The sequence below is a fragment of the Lathamus discolor genome, chromosome 4 (assembly GCF_037157495.1).
Source record: "Lathamus discolor isolate bLatDis1 chromosome 4, bLatDis1.hap1, whole genome shotgun sequence".
Classification (NCBI taxonomy): Eukaryota; Metazoa; Chordata; class Aves; order Psittaciformes; family Psittacidae; genus Lathamus; species Lathamus discolor.
The window spans coordinates 2,653,556-2,679,743 of NC_088887.1; the positions used below are offsets into that span (position 1 = coordinate 2,653,556).

General features: G+C 38.2%; 1 protein-coding gene across 5 annotated transcripts in view; it reads left to right on the forward strand.

Annotated features, from left to right (window-relative positions):
• Positions 1 to 26,188, forward strand: part of NECTIN3 (nectin cell adhesion molecule 3) — a 65,623-nt gene that overhangs the window by 15,811 nt on the left and 23,624 nt on the right. For 4 of the 5 annotated variants that reach the window (XM_065675987.1, XM_065675991.1, XM_065675990.1 and 1 more), the window contains exons 2-5: positions 10,709 to 11,047; positions 17,724 to 18,020; positions 19,934 to 20,051; positions 22,453 to 22,604. In XM_065675987.1, the coding sequence (XP_065532059.1) occupies positions 10,709 to 11,047; positions 17,724 to 18,020; positions 19,934 to 20,051; positions 22,453 to 22,604 (906 nt within the window). Of the gene's footprint in view, positions 1 to 505; positions 597 to 10,708; positions 11,048 to 17,723; positions 18,021 to 19,933; positions 20,052 to 22,452; positions 22,605 to 26,188 lie in introns of those variants that run through there. The other variant, XM_065675988.1, reaches the window with a different exon arrangement.

Genomic DNA, 26,188 nt, shown 5'->3' on the forward strand with positions numbered 1-26,188 from the left:
CAAGACTTCTGGAATGCCTTGCCAGAGGATACTGTGGAAGCAGAAAGCTTGTGATGTGAACGGGAGATGGATTGGCACTTAAGTCATCTGAGGGTTAAGTTGACAAGTCAGATAAGGCTTAAAGAAATATGGAATGGTTGGGGTTGGAAAGGACCTTAAGATCATCTAGCTACAGCACCCCTGCCGTGGGCAGGCATGCCTCATCCTAGGCCCTGTTGCCCAAGGCTCTGTCCTGCCTGGCCTTGAACACTGCCAGGGATGGAGCATTAACCACTTCCTTGGGCAACCCATTCCAGTGCCTCACCACCCTCACAGTAAAGAACTTCTTCCTTCTATCTAACCTGAGTTTCCCCTGTTTAAGGCTTGGGACAGCTGAAACTGTTAGTAAATGTTTGTCCTGACAAATTCCCACTGCACATTATTGCCTGTATTTCTGCATGTGACTACTCTGGGTAATTTTTTTCCTTGGAGCTCGAATCCTGACATCATGTGCTGTTAGGTTTCCAGGTGATGATGAAGTATGTGGCTTGCAGGGAAGGAATATCAAGCTAGAACTGCCGTAGTTTTGAGGCATTTTATCCAAGTGTTACTGAAAGGTAAGGCTACAGATTAACACCCCACCTCAGTCTACAATAAACTATATCAAATATTCAGGTCACACATTTATTTTGTAGTCAAATATCTTTTGATGGCTTCCTTTAATCCGTATAGTCAGCCAATTGTATAGGCAATCCTGCTCAGGTCAGGTGTGTCTTTGACTTAAAGCGCTACTTACCTGAAGGAAAATCCTATAGTAAGCCTTACCTCCTCTGGATTGTTCTTCACTGGCACCGCTGAGCATCTTGCATACAGTTCTGAATGTGGTAGAATAATGTGATTGATAGCAGCCTGAATGCCTCATGCTTATCTCTGAAGTTGTCTGTCATTTCTCCAACTCTTATTTGTGGCTGAGAATGAGAAAAGTAATCTATAATGAGTGATTTGAGTATGCCATGGTGACTCTGTTGAGATCAGACTGATGTTAAGAGATATCATGAGGATTCATATATGTGGCTTTTAAGAGTTAAGACCTTTTAAAGAAAGATGTATGGCAAAGGCTGAGTATCTGCCTTTGGGTCCAAAAATAAGAAATTATATGCTGTGAGATGGGTGTCCCTCTGAAGAAGACAACCTTGACTGGGAAGGATACAAATAGAAGAAGCAAATGATGAAAAATGTTTGGTGAGAAGACAGCTAATTGAACAGCTTGAGTTCTTTCATGCATAACTGTTAGTTCCTTGATTTGAAAAGCAAGTGAGGATACTCTTGAAACATAGGTGAAAAAAGTGTATATCGGCAGGTTGCTAGTGAGAGGACTTGGAATGAGATTTCCAAAAGCAATGTACTCTGCAGTCATCTTAGCGTGGTGGGGTCTGGGTGAACCAAAGAGTCATGAGGGAGCAAGTGATATAAGTGTATTGAAAGGATGGTTGGAAATAAGCTCCAGAAAGGAGAGCTTGTAATTGAGTCTATCAGATGTGTATCATATCGACTAACAAGAATTTGCAGGAATACCAGATCATCACTTTGATAAAAATGTCTGATAATGATCTTACAGGAATTAGGCTGGCAAAATCCTCGCGAAACAGATGATGTCTAAACATCTGTGCAGGATCAGCTAAAGTTAGTTTGGGTGCTTGTTGTTTTAAAACTAAACATCATACGTTTCTGAAGGTCATGGAGGTTTATCATTTTGACCAGGGTGTTCATTTGAGGATTTAACTTTATCTAGCATCAAAGGTTTTCTTGATCTCAGTGAGTTTTATTGTTGTTGCTTGCTTTTTTGTTGCTTCAGTTTATCTCCCTGCTAATTTCCACGGGCATTTTTGGCAGTGCAGGCATTGTCTTTTTGCAGTGTAAGTACTTCAGGAGCATTATTGGGTTGCCTTTGAGAACCACAGTCAGTTCTTCCAGTCCTTCCTTGTAGGTCATGTTTTCTGGGCCTTTGAGCCCACTTCATTTCAGACTCTAGACGGCTAATAGCTGAAGTATGGTGTTCAGGCAGAGTAACTCCTGATGGGACCTCACTGATATTGGCTAGAGCAGGGAGTTTCCTTCTGTATTTGCATATTCTGGAGTGGCACTTTAAATTCTTGAAACATAATCACCATATATTTATATTTGCTGTAACTTTCAGAACAGTCTCGGCTCTCCAATCAGCTATTTAACATCCTGTAACTGTGACTTACACTTGTTCCTGCTGACTACTATTCTAATTTGGCACAACTAGTACTTGAAGTTTATTTCAGACTGACTGGGTAAGAAATTTATGCTTTAATGTTACATAAAGATAATGTTATATAAAGTTATGTTTAACTTCAGTCTGGGTTTTTTTCTATATCTAATGCAGTTGGTTGGCAGTCCTTCCAAGATACAGAACAGAAGCACAATGCTCCTTTTGACCTGCCACTCTATCTGTTAGGTATTTTGGTTGTGTGTTTAAACTGGATGACACAAAGGATGAGTTGAACCTTTTCCTACAGGTTGGCTTATCAGAGCCACTGACTCATCTTCTTGTTCCAAAAGATTTTGGATGCTGCCTGGAACTCTCTGTATCAAACATTGCGCTTAAAGGTTTGAGTTACAGGACCAACTGCTTGTTTTAAAATAATTTGCTCTTATTTTAGTCTATTTATATCTGTTGGTCTAGTATTTGGGTATTTAAATGGATTTGGATGGAAATGTGAAGCATTTTCCAGTGTTTAGAAGAAGTGGAGTAAGTTTTCATGGCTAACTTGTGAGCTACTTGTTTGTTAGTACTAATTTTTTTGAGGGACTAGGACTAAAGATGTTCTTCTCCAGTACTGCTTTAGAGCCTGACCCATTTGTTGGAAAAGAGCACATCCTCTTCTTGTTTCCTTTTAACGGCAGTGGGGTTGGTAGATTTGTCTGCTTAAACTGAGGTAATATTCATTGGGCAAGAGGTTCCAGCTGCCTCGTGGCTTGCCTCACATGTCTTGTAGACATCTGTATGCTTACTTGTCAGGATAAACATGAATGTCTTTATTTACTATGTCTTAATGTACATAAAAGATAATGTAGGAGCATGTAAACCATACAATGATGCTTATGCTAGTATGATTCAAGTTGAAATTCTGGATTAAGTTTTAAAGTTCATGGGACTTGAAGCATTCTTGGTGAGTAGTTAAATTTAAATCTTTAACCTTATGAAATTGAGTTTCTAAGAGTGTCCTTCACAACTCAAATTGAATCATGAGCCTAACCTTTTTTTAAACATTCCTCTAGAGTCTTAGACTATTTCGTTTCCTGCTGCTTGATACTATAGGTCTTTGCAGCATGATACGAAGTGGAGTAGGCAAGGGCACAGTCTTTGCCCTGTGTGAAGATAGTGAAACTAGAAGAGAAGCACCAGTTAACATGTAAAGAAAATGGCATTGTGGAATAATAGTGGGTCATAGCCATGCCTGACTTTAAGTGCTGAGGTGCAGACCTTTTTTGAATTCCAACTCATTACTATATGAGTTGGGCTCAAGCTATGCTGATGTTAAACACCAAGTTTAACTACTTTTTTCTTTGACTTTGTATTGCTCTAGAGTAAAATAATGTTTCCTTGCTTTCTGTGAGGAGAAAGTCTTCCTGGTAAGTGCTTATTATGGCACTGTAGAGGTTTGCATACTTAATCATCTTGACTCATTTACATTGGGATAAGAATATTTTGTCCAGTATTGTATTATCTGGCCTTTGAGCAGGCAGTATGAATCTTAGGGGGCTCTGGATGCTATCTTGTGAATAGTAGCTGTAGGTTCCCCCTAGAATATCAATGTTCTTTGAGATATATATATATATATATATACATATATATATACAGAGAGAGAGGGAGAGAGATTTACATGTTGATTCAGCAGCTAGAGGAAGACAGACTGTCCCTTCCATCAGCTGTGAGGAATGAAGGAGTTGAGTAATGTGAGCTTCTTGGCATGATGGTGTGTTATATTGTCTGTGCTATCCTTAGGAGCAGCAGGTGGAGGTTCAAAGTATCTTTAACAATTCTGCAGAACATTCTATAATAGCACTTAAGTGAGAATTAGTTGAGAGTTTGATGTTTTAAGTAAAAGCTCCTGCTTCAGCAGCAGTTAAGTTTTGAGATGGTACTGACATTGAGACTGACCTTTTCATGCATTCCTCAACTCAACCAGTTCTTGTGGCTTGTGTCTTAAATGTCTTAAGGTTGCTTGAGAAAAATGACCTTTTTGCAACTTCTTACAATTGTCAACTAGTAATCGTGTTCTCTTTATTGCAGCCATTGTAAGCGTGTAGGCCATAGTCACGTAGAGGATAGCTGCTTGTGTATTAGATGAAGTTAAGACTGGAAGCTAGTTTTAATCTATTTGAGGGTATGAAAAGGTAACATTCAGAAGTTAATAGATGCATTTCGAAGTGATGAATGTGCGTGAGCCACAGTAGTGATATATCAATGTAATGGGAGAAACGTAGAAATGTCATTATTTAAGCAATTGTTGTCCTAATGTTCTTAGTTTCCTTTTGGTATCAGTTGACCTCGGGATTCAAAGGCTTGAGTCCCTTGAACATTAATAAAATGAAAAAGCAGCCTGAGATAGCTAGCAAATGCACAGAAAGGCTGAGAGGATTTCAGTGGTCTCAGATTCAGACTATTCAATTGCTGGGCCTTATTTCACCAATATGTTTTGCCCTCTTGTAGACTTTTGTGCACATCTTAAGCTGTTGTGATAAGCACTGAACAGCGTTGTAAGAATTGCTCTTCTAAGATGGAAATGATACGCCTCTGGTTTGCTTTAAAAAGAGGGTCATGCAAGAAAGGGAACTTGATCTGAGTCTTCTGAATGTTGTGCTTATGGAAGCCAACCTCATGACATGTTTTTGCTCCCAGCCCAATTCTGTGAAAAAACTTCATGGACAAACTAGCACTCCAGTTCAAGCAAGGATTGTGATAAAGCAGATCTTAGGTGAGAACATGACCAGGTTATAATGCTATCTCTTTGATGCAAGTGCAGTTTTTTCCCCCCAAGTATTCGCTTAACCATTCAAATTGGAAACTAGCGTTGAAGCAGTTTATACTCTATCTTGAATCTCTTCCATTCTTTGGTTCTGATCTTATTTTTGACACAGTAATTTTGTTGTGCTGTGGTACTCAAAAAGCACACACTGACTTTTTCCCAGTAATTTAAGGATATATTTTTATAAAGCCTCAAGTTGAGGTTTCAAACGCTTGGTTTCTGCAGTGTCCTTAAGTGATTTGATTTGCAAGCTAAAGAAATCTGAAAATGCCACTAGAATGTGTGGCTGTGCTCTTGTTGTCCCTGTTGCATTGCCACTTGTGACTGAGCAGAGAGTCAGCCAATTCAGAAAGCTAAATCAGGAAGAAAACAAGTGAGTTCTTGTAGCTTGGACTGCCTTAGGTACCTGATGAGTGCTGATGCAGGAGGACTGTAAGAATGAGTCTAAGCTTTCTAACGGCAGTTAAAACTAAACTGACCTAACAATGGTGCTTAGCCTGGGTTTAAGAGCGTTTCATGCTAAGTTGTGCTGACATAGCAGTTTGCTGTCACTAAAATGGGATGTTCTTGTTGCTCTGCTCCACTCTTAGATGAAACTCTTCTTAGATCCCTGCTAAGGCTAGATATCTTGCTGATGTAGGGAAAAACTTGAAGTTTTTTGCTCTTCTGCAGTTTGGCTTCATTGTACTTGCTGTCAACTGTTTCTACAGGACAAAGTAAGTGGCTAGTAAGTGTCAGTGTGGTCTCTGACTTGCCAGTAGTGTGCTGTTAATCAGGCCACAGTTGTATAACGGAATAGATATCTTCTGTAATTAGCTTCGTGCATGGCTGTTCTTTGTAGAAAAATCTGTTTATTACAACAAATAACAGGCCTGGAAGTGTGGGGAGTAGTCTCTCATTTTGTAGCAGGAGTGTTTTGTTGTATTAAAACTTAAACAGGGGAAGTTTAAATTGGATATAAGGAGGAAATTCTTTCCTGTTAGGGTGGTGAGGCACTGGAATCGGTTGCCCAGGGAGGTTTTGAGTGCTCCATCCCTGGCGGTGTTCAAGGCCATGTTGGATGAAGCCTTGTGTTGGATGGTTTAGTGAGAGGTGTCCCTGTCCATGGCAGGGGGATTGGTACTGGATGATCTTGAGGTCCTTTCCAACCCTAACTATTCTATGATTCTATGATTCTATGTATTAAGGTTATTATATTTTCAAGACTTAACATTTTTTCAGTATCTCATTTTAGTTGGTGAGAAAAGCTTGTTATCAGAAGCTGCTCAGTAGTTCTTCTAAATCACGGTCAGTATTTGATAGCTCCTAGTGGTGTGGCTTTTAATGCTAGAAGTGAGTTGTAAGCATTTTTTTGTTTTTGTTTGCTTACTCAGAAACTGCTTTCTGAGATTTAAGTGGGAATGATCACTGCTTGTCTGTTGTGAATGAGATTGCTGCAGTGGTCTGAAACTGGACAGCTAGTGAACACAATGTAAACCCCACAATTTTATCTAAAAACATGGTGAAATGATGAAACACTGGAGTTTGTTTTGGAGAGGAAGGAGGTGTCAGAACTCAAAGGCCAAACCCATGTTCCTTTAGAAGTTATGTGGCCAAAAACAGTACAACAGAACGCTTATACTTTGCCTCCCTGCACACTCAAATGAGAGAACCCCGTGTTCAGCTTTTATCTTTAGACTTCAAGTTGAGGTAGGATGGTCTCATGGTATTAAGTAGGGTGTGGAGCCAGGAATAGTAAAAGACAATTTTTTTCTTCTTTAAAGTTATCTCAGTTGTTAAAATTGGAGATAGAGAGGAACTGCTGCAGTTAGAGAAGCTGGTTTGTGGAGTGGCAGTGTCAGCATGCAGCTGTTACCTGTGAAATAGGTTGAAAGTCTCATTCGTATATTGGCATAGAGAAGGGAAAATTGATGTGTCAAGTAGATCAACTAGGAGGAGTATCCACTTAGGTGACTTCTGTTAGCTTTAGACACAAGGTGGTTCTGTGATAGACTTGGGCTTGGAGTATTACCAGCAGGTATCAGATGTGGCTGTGTGATCAAAAAATCAGTGCATAGGGACTGAGCTGAAACTGAATCCATCTAGAGGTACTGTATGTAACAGCGATACCAGGCTGTATAACAAACAGTACTGGATGATGTTTTGCTGATCCAAACAAGGCAAATCACCTGTCTGTTGCCTGTGAGACATGAACAGTAGTATGAACCCTTCTATTAGAAGAGGAAGTTTGTCTGTCTGGTACAGACAAGGAGTTTTAAAACATTTGTACAGGCTGAATGAGACAGTTAGGTTCAAAGCTATGAAATGAATGAGACAGGGTGCCGTATCATAATATGAAACTCAATTATTGTATTTCTCCAATAGAAGTAATCTGATAATGTCTTCAATTAAGTGGGTTATGTAAGAACCTCTTTCCATAGTTCAAAGACATGTTGGAGCATATGACCTGTCAGAGATTGAGGAAATGAGAGGGAAGACAAGCTATTTTTTGTGGCTCAAGTGAGCAAAAAAGGGATAAATATCCACAAAACCTTGGTCAAATTTAAAGAAAAATATAAGGAAACTTCATGATGCTGTTTTTGCGTTGAAGTTACAAAACAAGATCGTTATTACTAAGGGAATACAAATTGCTTCCTTAAGGGTTGTTGAGAATGGTGATCAACAAGGACTTCAATATTGTGAGAGTGCAAGCAAGGAAGGTCAGATCTCAGCAATAGATTTAAAGAGGAGGAGAGCCAGGCTTTATTGCAAGAGTAAGTATGTCCTATTCATCAGTACCTTTGATGGCTAAGGAGATGAATAATGTGGCCTTGAAGTGTTTTGTTCTTCAGCATCTTGTGCATTGTAAGCCTCTAAAGGAGTACATGTGTAGCCTTTAACTCATTATTCACTTACCATCTTTGAGTAAAATACTGACTGTCAAGTGGAAGTGTTTGTCAAAGGAAATACCTGTCTTAGTCCTGAGTCCCAGAGCCCTGAATATCAGCATGGTAATTCACGTGCTAGTTGGAACTGTTCTCTTGGTTGCTCAGCAACCAAAAGAAGTTAGTTAAATAAGTGCCTGAAGATTAAAACCAGAGATGCTATTGCAAAATAAAGGTGGTGTTGTTCTCACTTGAGCTTTAGGCTATTTTTAAAACTTTAAATGCTTGGGAGTATGTATATGCTGTTGTATAAACTATATGAATATGTAAGTTCAAGTTAAATGATTAGATAAGTTGATTTTTTTTGTGTGTCTGCCTTCGGAGCCTGAACATGTTTCAGAAGATGAGATAAACGTTTAAAATACAGCTTAATTATCTTTTGGCTCAACTTCCTTCAGAATGTCAATGAACAAGATGTAACTGATTTATGTTTTATAGCTGCAAGTGTGTATATATGTATATAAATATATATATCCAAGGTCTGCTCAGTTCAGTGTGTAAATCTTAAAAGCAGCAGAAATGAAAGTTAGACGTGTGAAAATATTCATGTGAGAACCCAATGGTTTCAGGGTACACATGAGCTGTTGGAAGTATTCCTTGGTGGGTTTTTTCACATCTTCAAAACGGAGATAAGTCTTAGCTGAGTATTGACTCCTTAAATGACTTAAATTGACTCATCTTTATGTGCTGAAGCCTCTAATTATTGGGAGTAGAGTTGTCAAAAAACCCCACAAAGCAACCCTTGCAAGGAAACAAAACAGCTTGCATATTCAACTAACTGGGATAACTTTGCTATTAACTTCCTAGTAGTCTGTGCAGCTTTTGTGTGAGTTTACTTGTAAGACTTGTCTGTACGAAGTTTGTAGGAGTTATGTACAGCTGATCATTATGTTAAGGTTCAGTATAGGTTAAGATTCAGTAGATTTAAATATTGCACTTTGTCTATTGGTCAACAAAAGTATGTTTTTCTTTACTTCAGTGGCATTACAAAATATGTTTATTCTGAAATACTTTCCAGAACTGTACCTTGTGTGCCTTAAGCTAGAACATGATAGTCAATTACTCCTTAAGAGCACTCCACCTCCAGCTCATTAGGCTAAACATAGCAATGGCAAGCGGAGACAAAATTTGGGCAGAATTCTGCACATTTCAGTTTATGTGCAAATAGTTGCCGCCTTTCCCATGTCTGTCTCGACAGTATGTATTATTAGTTCAAGAGGCATGAGCAGACTGGACAAAACGTTCTTGCGTGACTCATGGATTAGTCATGGTAGATATTGTCTATATGAGACTTGAGTTTATTAGCTGTTTTTCTCCCCTCACCAGCCCCTCTCAGTGACGGGCATATCAACAGCCTTGGTGTAAAATTCTGGCTTAGTTAGATTTATCTGTGCAGCTAAATGTTTGCATACTATTGGCATTAGTTAGTAGATTGATTCTGAAGAAATCTGTAGTTGAATCTTTAAATCGGTTGTTTGGGTGATTTCATTGACTTGGTTATGGTGTGAACACTGAAAAGCTGATGGGAAATGAAAAGCTTTTAACAATGGACTGACACATAAAAGGCATATAGGGATCTTTTTCCTGAGCAGATGGCTCCTCTTTCGTAGGAACTTGTTGACTGAAAATGCAGTTAATGTCTCATGTTGAATGACCTCTTCATGTGTGTGAAAATGGATCTACCAAAATTTAGTCTCGAATTTTATTCCGTGGGTGAATTTTCACAGTAGCAGCTTGAGTACTGATTTGGTAACTGAAGAGCTTAGTACTTAGGCAGCCTACTCCAAGAGAAGGAATGATTTAAGTTGCTCAAGCATCTGTTTCACAAAACAAGTCATGAACTGGTGTTTTAATGAGCTACTTTGTCCTGGTGGACTTCTTTTCTTGAAGGGAGGTGGTCTAAAATGTTGAGCTCAGGATGTAGTTGGTACTATGGAAAGTATTTTAGGTATTGCATGGAATTAAACAGAATATTAAGCAAACACTTGACTATACCTTCTCTTGCCTATTTACCGAGTAAATTCAAGGAGCAGTTCTGGTGTGAAGACACTGAGTTACAGTATAGCAGAAGGACTGCATATGTATGATGGAACATGTCTCTATTGGAAACTGGGATCTGAAGGTAGAACTGAATTCTTAGATTGACCATCCCTGTGAAGATGGACTAGTTTGTGGGGTTTTGCCTTTTTTATTCTTTTTTATTCTTTGCTTTTTAACTAGTTACTGGTGTGATAAGTGCTGGAATTTACACTTAGGCATTTCTCCTTCAATTATCTTCATTAGGAATCATATTTTTTGGAAGTAGAAATCAGTGTAGTAATTCAAGTTAAATATTTACCTGATGCTCTGAATCAGCAATTAAACTGCTAAAGTACCATGTCTGATTGCTGTGTTTTCATTTGATTGGTTGGTTGGTTGTTCTTGTCCAGTAAATCTGAATGCACGCATGCTCATACCTAGTCAAATTACCCAAAGATAGGTACATCAGTTATACAATTATTAGGTCATTTTTATAAGAAGTTGTATATTAGCGGTAGTATTCTCTGAAGAGTGGTTGATATGCTGTTTCTACTTAAAGCATGCTTTTGTAATGTCTCTACACTGCTGTGCATCGGCTAGAATACGGTTATTCAGGAGACAGTATGAATTCCTTTTGATAAAGGCAAGCTAATCACTGAAGAAGGCTTAATATGAAGACTCAGAGGCATAACCTTCTTGTGTACTAACTAATAATTCTTTTGTTTTTAGGTGCCTTAGCTGGACCAATTGTTGATCCACATGTGACAGCAGTTTGGGGGAAGAAGGTTGCATTGAGATGCATTATTGATGTAAATGAAACAATAGCACAAGTTTCTTGGGAGAAGATACATGGTAAAAGTTCACAGACTATAGCTGTTCATCATCCTGAATATGGAATATCTATTCAAGGAGAATACCAAGGAAGAGTGTCATTTAAAAACTATTCACTTACTGATGCAACAATCATCTTAAAAAATGTGAGCTTTTCTGATGCAGGAGAATATATTTGCAAGGCAGTTACATTCCCACTTGGAAATACCCAGTCATCAACAACTGTAACAGTACTAGGTAAGTCAACCTCTGTGAAAGGAGGTGAAATTAATGGCACAAAATTGTTAATGAACCTTAATTGCATTTTACTTTTTAACTCAGTATCATTACCAAAAATGCGTTTGCCAGTCTTTTGTAACCGGTGTGCTGATATTGTTACTAACATCATTAAGGGGACTTCTTTTGGCCCTTGCTGCTTTAGAACTTGCACTTTGATTATCCTGATATTAAAAAATAAGTAAGCACTTCCTATTTAGGCTTTGTTCTTATCTAAACATTTAGACAGTCATTTAAAACTTAGATTTGGCAATGCTGGTATTACAGACCTGTGTGTGTGTGTGCTGAGAAGCTGCCAAACACAACTTCAGGTACCACCTTGGCTAAATTCCCTCGTAGATGTGTTGCTAATATGATAAGCTAATGTAGCTGCTTGGGGCTGGTGATGTAAACTGTTCTTAGCGCAGTGTAAATGTAAAGCAAAACTGTCTAGACTACTACTGGGAGTTGAGGGAATAAAGAGGCAGTTTAAGCCCTTTACTGGTTGTGGGTTGTCATGATGTGAAGCTTGTATAAACTCAGTTTTTCATATCAAGTAATTTTGTCCATCTTGCTGAGGGTGCCGTATCACTGTCATAAAGGATTAGTACTGAAGCACAGGTAGACTTAGGTGGTAGTGCAGTATGAGTTAAAATGATTACTCTGTCTGAAACATGAAAGTGTATTGATGACTCACCCTTTCCTTACAGTATTATACCTTCTTATAAGAGAGTAAGTCACTTGAAGTGTTTTTTTTCTACAGCTGAGGTAGTCCTCAGCAAGTCTATTTTTGTAAACTAATGTGCTTTGTTGCATCATCTTGGTGGTAGATCTCTGATTTCCACAGTAGTAGAACACTGTGAGGTTAATCAGATGGCTACAGCACAGTACATAAACTGGTTTTCACCACAAGGGGGGGCAAAATAAATGCATCTAAGCAAGTGGCTTAGTCCAATTTGAAACAAGTAACTTGACCAAAGAGATTGTGTTTTACTAAGCATGTATCCTTATGGCTGTCTTTTCCATATGTCTTCTGTCTGTACTACAAATGGCTGTGTCTAAGGCTATTGTAGCAGTCTTCTGACTTCAGGTTTCATCTGCTGTGCTTTATCAAAATACAGTGGAAAGTTCTTACTGCTTTCTCTCATCTGTTCTAGTCACTTACTATTTCTACAGTGGTTGGTTGGGGTTTTTTTCAGATCACATTAGTATTTGTGTCCATTTTGCCCTGTAAATTGCAGGTTGATGGAGAGCTTGAGGAGGAATTTGGTAAACAAGTGTATGGCCTGTGTGTTATTCTCCATCTGAAAAAGTTGAAGGACTGCAAGTTGTTTCATGAGATATGTATTAACAGAAATAGCAGTCTGAATAAGTCAAGTAGTATCTCATGCATATTGTGGTCCTGGTCATAGAGGTTTTATCACAATGGGTGTAGATAGTTGCTGATAGTTGTAAGCCTCTCAGTGACTTGCTATCCACCTCTGAATTGCACAACCCAGCTGCTACTTGCAAAGATGCCTTACCATCGTAGCAGCTAATTGGCTTTCATGTATAGCTGGGCAGCCAACCCGCTGTTGGACTTAATTAAGTTTAGTGGCCTTGGCAGCACATATTCTGTCATTCTGATAACTTTTTGCTATTCTAACATCTAGACTAAAACAGTAAAAGTAGTGGGGAAGGAATGATTGTCAGAATATGCATGTAACTGAGTAATTTTTGAGCTTTTCTGGCCTGAGCTCAGCTGTTCCGAGCTCAGCTGTTCCAAGCTCAGCAGCCTAAAAGCATGGAATAGCTCCAAACAAAACTTAAAACCTGATTTAACATAAAATCAACTCTATTCTGACTGCTTTTTCCCACTGTTCTAAAAAACTCTCCCTTAAGTGAGAGAAGCAAAGTTCATGTCTTAGGTCTGAAACTGTTTGCAGCCCAAGCAGCATTGCCTTTTTAATTCGTCCCAGTTCCTGTTTAGCAAAGCCTTCATTTCCTTCCTATGTGTAGTAGACATAGCTAACTTAATTATGCTTGTACACCTTGGGGCAGAGACACTGAAGACAAATGAAGGGGAAAAAAATACAGAATAAAATGTCATGTTGTGCCACAGTATGCTGATTGCTGAAGACTGTATTTAGAACCTCTGTCTTACGCTACTTAAGCACCCAAGTTTGGTGACTTTGCTCACTCAGCTTCGTGTATTGCTTAATGTTTTCTTAAGGAAAAGCACCATTAAAGAGGTTAAGACAACTAAAATACAGAAAACCTGTTCAGGTCAAGCAGATGTACTGATCTTGTTCAAAACTTTGGCTCTTCAAACTTACCTTGTTAAATGAGGGGAAAAAAATCACAAAGAATTTTATGTCAAGCTGTTTCTCAAGATGCTAAACTGGCCAAAATGGTGTTTGAAGGCAGAAGAGATGGTGTGTGACAGGGCAGCTTGCAGAGCTAATGTAACATTAATGTCACTAGTTTGAGAACTTTACATGATTGTCTCAAAGACTTGGTTCAGTGTGACTTAACTGTCTTGCTAAGCTAGATTTCTCAGTCAAGTCAAGGTACTGATGAAGTAGACCTTTTTCTTCTGCGGACTAGCTCTTAGCAGTGCTACAAGTGAAGAACGAGCTGCACAGATAAGAATGTCAAAGGTGTAGATCCGTCACCATGAGTAAATCTTAGACTAATGTATGAAGTCTTACAGTAAAGAACTTAAGATGAAAGTCAGTGTAGAAAAAAACCACGCTCTCAGTTCTGATAAAGTAATGGCGTTTAAAAAATGCTAGTTGATTAAATGTACACTTTTATGTGCAATACAGTACTTGGGGCCAAGATATCAAGTAAATAACAAATTAGTGAACTGGCTGGTCTTATAAAAGAAAACTAGCAAACCGAAGTCCATAAAAAAGCATTAATTAATGGGCAGGAGAAGTTATGTAGTAATGTAAGGTTGCTGGTTTAGAGGGGGAAAAGAAACCCAAGTAGAAACACTGTTTTGGAAAGAAGTTAGTCAAGTAAATGTCAGTTGTGATGTACAAGGGACTGACAATTCCCAGTGTCATGCTGTTGCCAAGGAATTAGTGAGTTTAATGGTAAGTGGAAGTAATACTGTTTGTGTTGTAATGCTGCCAGTTTCATCCAGACCTCCTGCGCACAATGGCAGAAGAAAATTAGTTCTAAAACTAACAGGCAGTTGAAAAAGGTTTATGAAGTATTTAAAACCACAGAGAAACTCTGAGGCCTGGAAAGTTAAAGCAATAGGATTTAAGGCTCTCGTTTTTCTGGATGCTTTATTTTCTTCTATGAAGACATACAAGGACTTGAGCAACAAGAGATATCTGTCCTTGTGATTGTAAGGTGTATCTAGTGTAAGTAGGGTTAAATTAGGTAGTGGTCATGAATCAGTAAAAGGGCTAGCACAGATGTACAGTTAATCAGGAAGCCTTAATTAATTAGCACATCTACTGCTTGTAACTCAAGTATAATTCGTGCTATAATGAGATATATGGGTAGGATGACCCATGTGCAGTGACCCTTTGACATGCAGACTGAATGGACACAGTTTATCTACTCTGATTATTTAAAGGAGATGGGGGAAACCAGCACTGCCTTTGAACTCTTAAATCATGGAAGCAGGTCCCTTTTGATTTTAAAACTTAATGGGATTGAGTGGCTTCCTTTCCCAAACTAAGCATTGTTCCCACTATCTTTGCCATATGACCATAATAGAGCATAATCCTTCTATTGGTCAAGCAGGTTCTTTACTGCTTTCCCAAACTTCTTCATGGCTCCCCTACCACCATCACTGTGATCTAGGGAGGTCTGTAAGGCAACTTAAGTTACAATTTCGGGGAGAAAAAAATAAAGGCCAGCCAACCCCCCACCCCCCCCCAAAAAAAAAACACCCTCCAAACCCCATTCTTTGGGTAATCTTTTTTCCAAGTTGAGAAAACTTTTGCCTTGTGAGAGGTGAGATGCTGGTGGCCCCTTGTAATTAGGGGTTCATTCACTAGATATTTATCTTAATCAGTAAGTGAAACAGCTAGACTGTATAAATGAGTAGCTGGGACAAAGTAGCACTGAATAGACTATAGAAAGAAGAATCATAATAGCAGTTTATTTCCACTTTCTTAATATGTGGCTATTTGGTTATCTTATAGTGGGTGCATAGTCTAAGGATCATGATTTATGGAAATCTGGCAGCAGAAGCCCAGCCATTTCTGAAGTATAAAACATCTGAAGCACCAAAACATATTGGACTGGGAATAAGTTCATTATGAAATGGAGTAGTTTTGAATAGTTCAGGTTTGTGTCTTTGTGACAACCATAAAACTAAAAATTACACCATGAACTGAAAGCGGCCAATCTCACGAATTTCAGATACCACTTGATAAAACAAAGGAGGATTTTTGCATAATACTTAAGAAAAGTAGATTTTCCGAAGAAAATTACCTTGGGAAAAATTAGGCTTTTAAATGAGTTTATATTCTGTTCTCAGGTTACTGTTATTTAATGCTTATAAAAGTGCATGTCTGCAAATAGGATAAGTGAAGCAGCATACAGAATGTTCAGCTTTGGGTCTGAAGATCTCTGCTACCTTAGTTAAGACTTTCTGCCTTATACGTCCCTTCACAGAGGGGTAAAGGAAACAATCTGGAATAGTATACTTCCTTTGGGGTTTTTTGTTTGTTAATTTTTAATTAAAGGATTAAGATAAATGAGACTTAATTTCCAGTGTAGTGATTTGGGTTTATAAGTTCGGGCTTGAAAAAGTAGTGATAGCTGCTGTTCTTAACTGATTTCACTGTGATGGCAGTCTTGGGTGCAGGGAGATCCAGTGAAAAATGGTATCATTATGCTTCTAAGACAACATTAACTTGTGTGCATCCTTCTGCATCTTGTAATAATGCAGAAGCTATTGAAAAGGTTACAAGTGATTTGAGGGGAGCAAGGCAGTGATTTTGATATTAAATCAGGGAAAACAAATTGTGGGTCAAATTACTAAGCCGTGTAATATCAAGCTCTTCACAGTAGGTTTTAAAGGCTTTTTTAAGTTGATAGAATGCATATGTACATCACATAAAATATTGGAGCTTATTGCAGAAAGGTTTAGTTGTTGCTAGCAGGGAGTGAAGTATTCAAAGAAGCTCCGTTAGAAATGTTTTATATCCAGAAGTGTAGAACTTTATAGGAAAACCCTGTTGGTGTATTTGCAGTAAGTTCACTAACACATCACAGAGGGTAGGGATTCAGGGAAACAAAGAAGAAACTAATCCACGCTCAAGATCTGCACAGCCAACCTTGAGTTTGGTAATGAGGTATATTCTATAAGCGCTTCCAGGCATAGAACAGACAACACTGATTTTTGTAAGGTTATCCATTTAGCAGTTGCCTTTCCTTTTAGTGAGCAAATAATGAACGACTTCACTCAGACGTGAGCAGTGTTCAGAGACTGAGCAGAAAACAACCAAAAAGTGATTCTGGCACTGAATTCACTCAAGCTGATAATATTTGCTACCCAGTTTCCTCTTTAAAGTATAGGTAGTTGAATTATCTTCCCAGGTGTTGTGAACTCTGCTGCATTTCAAGATTTCAGCTTCTTGGGAAAATTCCATGGACTAAATTTCTCCTTACGTAAGTTACTCAAAGCCACAGGAGTTGCAAGAGTTGCCTGATTTGTAATTGGTGAGGGCTAGTCCACTGAGGTGGACTCTAAAGCATTGTAGTTTGTAGTGATGATTTCATTTCATAGGACTCAGCCTTATTAGATTCAAAGGCAAGGATCATGTTGTAGGCTGGTACTCTACTGGGGAGCATGTACCTTCTAATACTGATTATAGAAATGGGCCGTCCTTGGTTTATATCTGGAGCCCCACAGGGTATTTCTGACTTAGGCTGCAACTGGTAGATGGCTTGCACAGGGCTGAAACAGATTACTTATTTAAGGAGGAATCTTAATTTAAAAAAGCTTTTCATTCTGTGGCCCTCAACAGCAGGCTTGTACATCAGGAATCCAGCTTTGTTTTAGAAGTAATTGTGTTCTGTAAGCCCTCAGAATTTACAAGGGTGAGCAATGGATTTACAAGGAGGTCAGATCCTTCTCTTGAGTCTTGGACATAGTATTAAGTTAAAATTTCTTGCTTCTCTAGGGATCCATATACAAGAATATATATAGAGAGACAGGATTATATGTGTATATATAGGAAAAATTATTTGTATATCAAAACCATACAAATTTTATCATTTGTGTCTAATCAGTGTGTTTATTTGTACATATTTGATTTTAGATATGTGTATATGTAATACTTTGTTAAAGGTTAAATGTCCTTTTCAGCATGGAATCAATTCATAATGCGACACTAATCAACAGGAGCTTAAATTCTTAATGTCAGGTGTTACTTGATTCAGTGTTTTAACTTTGAAATGACCCACACCTAGTAGTATAGATTAGTACTTAAAGTGTAATGCTGTCAGTGCATTAACTGTAGTGAATGAGCAGCATGCAACTTTAATGTAGACAAAGGTGAACTGTATCACAAGGCCAAAGCTTTGTGGAGTTACCTCTGGTATATGACACAATCTTATTTCTAGGGAGTGGACTTCTGCAAAAGGATTTGTTTTATCTAAGATGTGGAGTCTTGTTTAAACATACTGTTTTTCCCCTCCGTAGTTGAACCTGTTGTGAGCTTAACGAAAGGACCAAACCCTCTAATAGATGGTGCAAATAGGACAGTAGCAGCCACTTGTACAGCAGCCACTGGGAAACCTGCTGCAGAGATTGACTGGGAAGGAGGTCTTGGTGAAATGGAATCCAGCTCTACTTTGTTTCCAAATGAAACGGTGACAGTTGTCAGTCAGTACATGATTGTCCCTACACGATTTGCAAGAGGAAGACGTATAACTTGTGTTGTGAGGCACCCTGCTTTGGAAAAGGAGATTAGATATCCACAAGTGTTGGACATACAATGTAAGTATTCTCTAAGGTAATTATTGCTTGGTATATATCCTGTAACCACCCTCTTGATTGCTGTATGCCCTCCACAGAAGAAGATGTGCACTTAATTTTCCTTTTTCTTTTCTTACACTAAGCTGTGTAAGAAAGCAGGTGCTAAGAGGTAGGTCAAGTAGGAGTAGAAACCTAGGATGTCTTTGAAAAATTAGTTAAAAATGTAGGCAGAAAGCTGGATTGCCATTGTTTCTACTGCTTATTTTGGATATTGGCTGAAGGGTAAAAAGAATTCACAGTTATATTTAACATTGAAAAGATTACAGACAAAATAAAAAACTAATACATCTGTAAACTGCTCAAAATGCCTTATGGTTTGAGCAATGCTAATGAAGATGGATGTTTGAGCTAAGTTGAGAGTAGGTCTTATGGGGATCAGTAAGTTATTTTCAAATTGCTAGGCTTTTTCCACTCTAATTTGCATAAGGAAACAAGAATATAATATATTACGTCCTAACACTTGTTGTTAAGCTTCAGATTGCTTATGTAATTCAAAGCTGTACTGGGCTTGTTTAACAAATTTGTGGCTTTAAAACACATAAATACCAAGTTAGGTGGCTTACAATGATGCTTAGCTAAAACCAGTTAAGATAGGTAAGTTTTAAGCCATTGATCTGGTTTTTGTTAGACAATGCATAGGTGACCAAAATGACTTAATTACAAATTCTCCCTTCTTGGTATCTGGTCTCAGCTGTGTGCTGATTTAAAAATCCTTAACTCACAGAAGTCTGTCATTTCGATTAGAAGAAATGTAGTGGCTGGAAAAGAATTAACTTAGGTATTTTGGTTTGACTAGAATATCATGTAGGTTTGGGTTTCTTCTCTTTGTTAAATAATCACTTCTTTGGGCATCAAATACTGAGTAGTGTTGATTGAGTTGTCAGTGTTGAAATTAAGTTCTAGACTGAAGTGTCATTGACACAGAAATGGAAGCTAAGATGGTTTTTTCCCATTATTGTCTCAAACTGCGTAAGAGAATCAAGCTCCATATTTAAAGTGAAATGAGGGGGTAAGTTGATTTTAAACTTACTTGGAACTGAGTGCTAAGGCACGTTTCAGAACTTCTGACAGAACTGTATAGTCAGCAACAAAGCAGCAAGAAGCAGAGACTGTCTTTGTTCCATAGTCTTTCTTCAGTCCCTCCCTTATCCTTACAGATTTTACAACTATTCTATCTCTACATAGGAGATGATACCAAATCACGCTGGTAGTTCTGTTCTCTGTGTTCTGAGTTAAGCAGTATTTCAGCTAGGTCTCTCAGGCTTATCTAAAGTGGCTTCCCTGCTTTTTAGAGCCGTAACGTAATGCTACATTATGATGCCAGTGTGTAACTGTTAACCTTTTCTAACTGGCATCTGTGAACTCTTTGATTTCCTTGTTACCTGGCTTCTCAAAATGCTGACTCTGATCGTTTGCTTTATCTTGTTAGGGAGAAGTAGCTCTAAATCACTACCCCTTATGTCCAAACAAAACCCACATTAAACTGTTTCTTCTAAAGCCCTCTCCCTTCCCCAGGGTGCTCTATGTTTGCAGAAAACACAGTTGGGACAGTTCCACAAACAGAAACAAGTTACTGTTCCTGATATGTTCCACTGCTGCTTATTGTACTGTTGTTTGGAACAGAGTTGGCGTTTTGTTGCTGGCTTTCCTATGAAAACACAAACCACAAACTAAAGAAAACCCCCAAAACAACCAACAAGAAGGAGAAAAAACCCAACAACACCACAAATAAAGCTCCAACCAAGCTACTTCCCAACAAGCAAAATGACCAAAACAAAAACCATCTTCTGCTCCACTGAGCTGATAGTAACACACAGTTCATGTTTAATGAAAGCATTGTGATTGTTGATGGGTTAAACCTTTTATTTTGTCAGATGCCCCAGAAGTTTCAGTAACTGGCTACGATGGAAACTGGTTCATTGGAAGAGAAAATGTTCAGCTCAGATGTAATGCTGATGCAAATCCGTTACCTATGGAATTTATGTGGACCAGGTAAATATTTATAAAAAGGGGCTTGGCACATGATTCAAGTGGTACAATCACTTAGCTTAAACACCTGTTTCGAAAACAACAAGTATCTGACTTGTATTGGGTTGTAATGGTGTTATCCAGCCCTTTAAAAGGATGCAAGATGTGTATGTGTAGGTATGAATATGGGTGAGTGGTATCTTGTGAATAAATAAGCCTGAACAGTTCGTTGTTCTGTCAGGATGAAATCTTCTGTAGTTACTTAATGAAATAGACTCAACTGTTCATCTTGCGGTATAGCGTGAAGTACCCAATAAATCTCGTAGGAATCAGACTATTATTAATTCTTTCTAATTATTACAGTAGATTGTAAACACTTCAACAAACGTCTTTGTATCTGTGTTTTAAAATCTGGAAGTTACAGTTGAGATGGCAAATACTGCTTACTGAATTATAGTATTGTCATGTCTTTCAAAACTGCTGAAGCAGTTACCAAGGCAGATAAATGCATTGCTTTGCATGCTGACAGAAGTGAGGTTTAAGAAACTAACTTAAACAAGAGTTGCATTTCATGCATATATGGATTGGGTGGGTCCTAATCTTAAATCTACTGCTTCGCTTTGGCAGCCATGGATGTAATTTGGGCAAGAGACAGAGGCAGACAATAAAAGCCAGCTTAGATCAGAATCTGTCCTGTGAAGAAGACAAAAATGAAATAAACCCAGCTATTTTAAATTGATTTGTTGCATGTAGAAACAGAGGAAATAACTTTCCGAAAGACAGTTAAGCTGTGTTGTGGTCTTTCTGTTGGTAAAAATCACAGGAATCACTGATGTGATGCTGTAATTAAGTTCTCTACCTTCTCAATTTAGTGTAGAGGAACGGTAGTCATAATACGGTTTAAAAACGTCCTGATAAATATAGGATTGCTTAATGGTAATTTCCAAGAAAAACAAAACAACTGGCTCCATCATAAAAGCAGCCACTGAAATCTTAAATCAGTTGCAGCTAACTCTACTCAGAATGGCATGGCTTTGCTAAAGTAGGTTTAGTAACCTTTACTATGTGCTACAGTAGGCTGCCATCCCCATTCTGGCCTTAGCTCCAAATCCATGTGATGAGAGATACCTACACACAATAATTCTTAGCTGTTAATAAATACTTAAGTAAAAGCAAAATGGGATGCAGTGGCATGAAATTACGTAGGTGTTTAATGGGCAGTTGGCAGTTCTATTAAAATAGTTCCAGTGCCTTAGCCCCTCCCCTTTCTCTGTTCACACAGTTGTTACTGCCATCACATGCAGAATGCTACAGGAAAATTAGACTTCCCTCCCTGATAGTTGTTTCCCTAAATATATGACCAAGCATCAAATATATGACCAAATTTGGTTTCACTGATAAAATTCAGGTGAGAAATTATGGGGACTGAGAAAAGGCAGATTGAGAGGGAAGAAACTGCCTGAGTTTAGGCTTAGAAATCATAGTCAGTGTCCTGTAAATTAAGCATGTACAGACAGAAGTTGTATAAGGGTTGTGGAATAGCAGGTTAGAAGGGTACCTCAAGAGAAGTCTGGTCTAGCCTCTTTCTCATTTGCAAAAACATAGTCTAGAGAGATTACTCAGCGCCCTGTCCAGCTGAACCTTAAAAGTATCTGACTTGGGGGAAATGACCGTTTCCCTAGGGAGACTGTTCCAGTGGTTGCATCTTCTCGTTGTGAAAAATGTTCCCCTTGTGTCCAACTGGAATGTCCCCAGTAGTACCCATTAGCCCTTGTCTTTTCTATGTGTCTCCTTGTTCACTCGTATTGAGCTTGCTGTCTACCAGGACCCCCGGCTCCCTTTTGAGATCTGAGTGAGCTGAAGTTATATCTTCTAAAATCTTCATCTTGGTACTAACCAGCCGAATCCCAAACTCCTCAGCATTGCTATCATCATAGTCAGGGTTATCGCTAGCCCAGATACTACAAAGTAAGTTTTCTTGTGAGTAGCAAGTCCAGCAGGGCCTCATTCCTATCTTATGTCTACATGAGGAACAGTTCTCCCTGCATATTCATTGTGGAAGCTAAGCTGGATGCGAAAAAGCAGGCATATAATTGACAACACAGTTTAAGTGCTGCTTAGTTTGGCTGTTACTTCCAGAGCTTGAGTTGGGTTGTCCATTCAAGTTCTTTCAAGATACTGTTTTCTTAACTGAAGTACTGTTCATTTGTAGACTTTGCAGTTTTGCTGCCATCAGCAGATTTGACACTCAAAGGATTTAGCACAAATGTAATGCTGTATGTTCAGGTGGACACTGAAAATACCCAATGAAAGGCCCCTGACTGCTGGAGCAGAGCGAAAAGTTCACTCTCTAGGCTACTGCAAATACTTTAGTTAAACTTGCAACTGGCAGTCTTTATGACAGAATATAACTGTTCTATTTTAGGTTGGATGGACAATGGCCTGAGGGATTGCTAACTGTTAATAATACTCTGCAGTTCAGCAGCCCATTGACTTACAACTACACTGGGACTTACATCTGTAAGGTGACTAATGCGCTTGGTCAAAGAAGTGATCAGAAGACCATCTACATATTAGGTAAGTCTTACTTTCCAGCAAAGACAGTATGGTAACTTGGGATTTTTTTGGTTGAAATAGCCAACTGAAGAGGTGGTTGATGTATATTAAATATTTACACCTTTACATTGCATGAAAAGCTATTGAAAAGATGGATTTGAGATATAGTAAAACTTGGGATTTAAGTGTCTCTTCCATAACAGCAACGTAATAGTGGAAACCCTGAAGGTTGAGGTAGTTCCCATAGTGCTTCTAAGATTACTGCTTTCTCTTGGTATGTGAACTTTGTGTGTGTGTGGGGGGGGGGGTTTCCAGTGATAACCTGTGTTGGGCAATGTGTACTGACCTGAATAAACAGTAACGTGTCTGTAACAAATGGAAAACAGAGAAGCTAGTGGGAGGGGAGCAACTACAGTTATAAGAACTCAGAGGCTCTGCACTAAGGAGGTTATTAGCTTACGGTTTGTTTATTAAGGCTGTTTTCTCAATGTGTGTATCGTACTCCAGTTACTCCGTGTCTCCTTTTCTTGGGATGCAGATACCTATATTTAAGCATAAAATTAAATATCTCATGCAGATGGCTTGCTGGTTTATTTAATGTAAAATGTCAAATCTGTGTGTCTGTTTAGCACCACTGCTGCTGGAAAACATCCACATGTCTATTAACACAGTGTAATTGATGTTTTACTATGACACCTTCTTTGTGAAAGAATGGCATGACTTAGGATATGTTTGAATAGTGCTGCACAAGTGTGAAGTAGCTCTCATAATGGATTAGCTAAATTAGCTAATACCTAGCTTGATAAGTAAGTGCTAATATATTATTATTTCTTGAGGATAAAAACCATGAAAAGTAAAATCTCTTTCTTCTGTATGGTGCTGCTGCTCTTTAATTCTTGATATCAATTATTCCACAATGTGAATTGTTAGAGTATGTGTTGGTCAGTTCCAGGATGCAAACATGCGACTTCTTTGTAAGAGCTTAAAGCTAAATGTGAACACTTAAGAGTTGAAATGAGAATGAAGACTTGAGACTAAAATTGGAAGTTCAGGATGTCTGAAGCCACATCTGTCAGAATTCACATTCAATAAGTTTTTTACATCTTTAAAAACAGAAGATAGCATTTCAATCAGACTGACATAACTACCCTGCAAGCCATTGTGGAAAACTCATCAGTTCTAATTAACTGACGAGTTAATGAGCTAGGTAACTGGCAACTTCGAAATAGTTTGAGACAGTGGAATTATTTGTACCAAATCACGTAAAACTCCTGCTAATAAGACTGTTGCATGTTGCAAATTAATACAAAAGTCACTTCTGCAAGAAGTTGCTTCTGGATGCTTGATTCTAATGCTTCCTTTAGGGAGAATTCACGGCTGTTTAAGAGTCAGAAAACAATCAAAAAGGCTTTATGTGGTAAAAAGTATCAAGAAATAAAAATAATACAGTATCATCATGAAATAAGTTGAAAAATTCCTAGAATGTAGCATTTAAATATACTCACTCAGAAAGTAACACTGCAGTTTTTAGCTCTCTTCTCAGCACTATCCTAAGTATCCTAAGGAGGGGGAAAGTTTTTTCAAGTCCACCACTTCTCAAGTTGTCCGTTCTATGAATATAATCTGTTGGTAGAAAAGCATGTAACTTGTGCTTTTTATGACTGTCATGAATGATAATACAAGGCTATCATTTGAGTTATGTTAGTGACTAACAGACTTAAGTGGACTAACAGTGAAATATATGATGCTTCCTAAAATGAATCAAGTTCTTGAAAAAGCAGAATAGACATACATGCTAGTTGAGCTCTGGTGATTCCTTATGATCTGTGGCAAATGCAAGGTAACTTACTGAAGAAATAGTTAGGATGCAGTAGTTGGTCTTTGGTGTGGACTGGTGGATATTGTTTGTGTGCTGCTTTTCAGTTGTTCTGCAACTTTGTTTTGCTGCTCCATTGCAAATACCAAAACTTGGCTGTTTTTAGCGAGTGCCAGAACTGAACCTTAGCTGACCAGGGGTTATACAGGGTCATGCTTCAAGCAGTTGTGTGCATCAGCAAAAACTATTAATTTAGCTGACATTAATTTTTGTACAACTTCATGTTAATCTTGGAGTGTGTAGTGTGATCAATAGCTGTGAAAAACACAGCTGATTTTTAGGCAGCTTACAGTAAATCTGGTGCTGTATCTCTGCAACTGCGCAGGCAAGTCATGCACATCAGGATAATGTCAAGAGAAGCATCCAGCGCTCTGCTCTAGATACCTTAGAGAAGGTAGTACCTAAATGGTTAAAAGCACTGTGATTAATTTTTTAAGTTGATTAAAATGAAAGATGTATGGCAGTTCTGAAGTGTAACACCTGTATCATTTCATACATGGATATCAAGCAAGTTTTATTCAGAATAACTTTGCAGTGTGACTACTTCTTTAAATGAAATGCCCTTAAAATAATGTAGGATGGGGTGACTACATAACAGCAAGAATGTCCATTATAAATAGTATAATATAATAATAATGTAAGTAAATAGTAACCCTATTATTTATGATAAATAACACAGGAAACATAGAGACTGATACCAGAAGTACAGAAAATAGGACTAAAATAGTTAAATTATGTCATTGTTTACCAACTTAACGTTTTACTTAACCAAGCAGATACCTAGTGATGGTGAACATGGCAGTGCTATCCTATAGAGCAATCATTTAATTAGATTATATTTCTATCTTAGCTCTTTTCCACTGTATATAACTTGGCAAAAACATAAAGCCAAACTGGGAAATCAGCAGACAAGTCGGTATGATGGCACCGTCCTCCAAATTGTAATTGTGAAGGTGTCAAAAAGGATTCATGAAGTTAATTTTTCTGAAAAGTTCTGGTGCTGGTACTTGTAAAGCTTTTTAACTGCTAGAAAAAAGTAACTACCAAGTTAAACTTTTGCAAAATTTCAGTGTTCAGCTGAGCAAAAAATGCTTTTAGTTCTAATGATCATTGCTGGGAAAAAAACCCTGTATTTTAAGTAAGTTGTTTTTTTCTCACCTTTAGGTTAATACTCTTGAAGTAGAATAGGGAAATATAAGTAGATGACAGGGACTAAATGATATACTTACTAGCTGTTAGTTACAGGGGATAATACATCCTTGTATGGGTAGGGAAATACTAAAAGGGTGTTTAAGGTTAGAGAGTTCTTTTAAAGCTGATTTTAAGGCACAGATATATCTTACTACTTCAGTGATGGTTTGAAAGGGTGGGTTTAATAATGCACAGCTACGTAGAGTTATCAAGCATCTACTTAGCATCTAAGAGAAGTTTAGCGATAACAGCAGGATAAGTAGAGATGTTTACACAGGGACGTATCTGCATGTAATGCGTACGCGGGCAGATGCTTTTCACTAACTAAAGTAAGATCCGCTAAGAGAGAAATCTTGTCATTTGTGCAAAGCCAACTCACTTTTGGATTATATGTAATTGGTAGTCGGTCCTTGTCTTGTTAGAAGGCAGAGGAAGGGATGTGGGGCTTGAAGTCTGGATCTTAAATTGTGTGGCTTCATTTTGTTTGTTAGAATGGGAAGAATTAGAGTTAGTATAATTTCAAAAGCTATGATAGTCT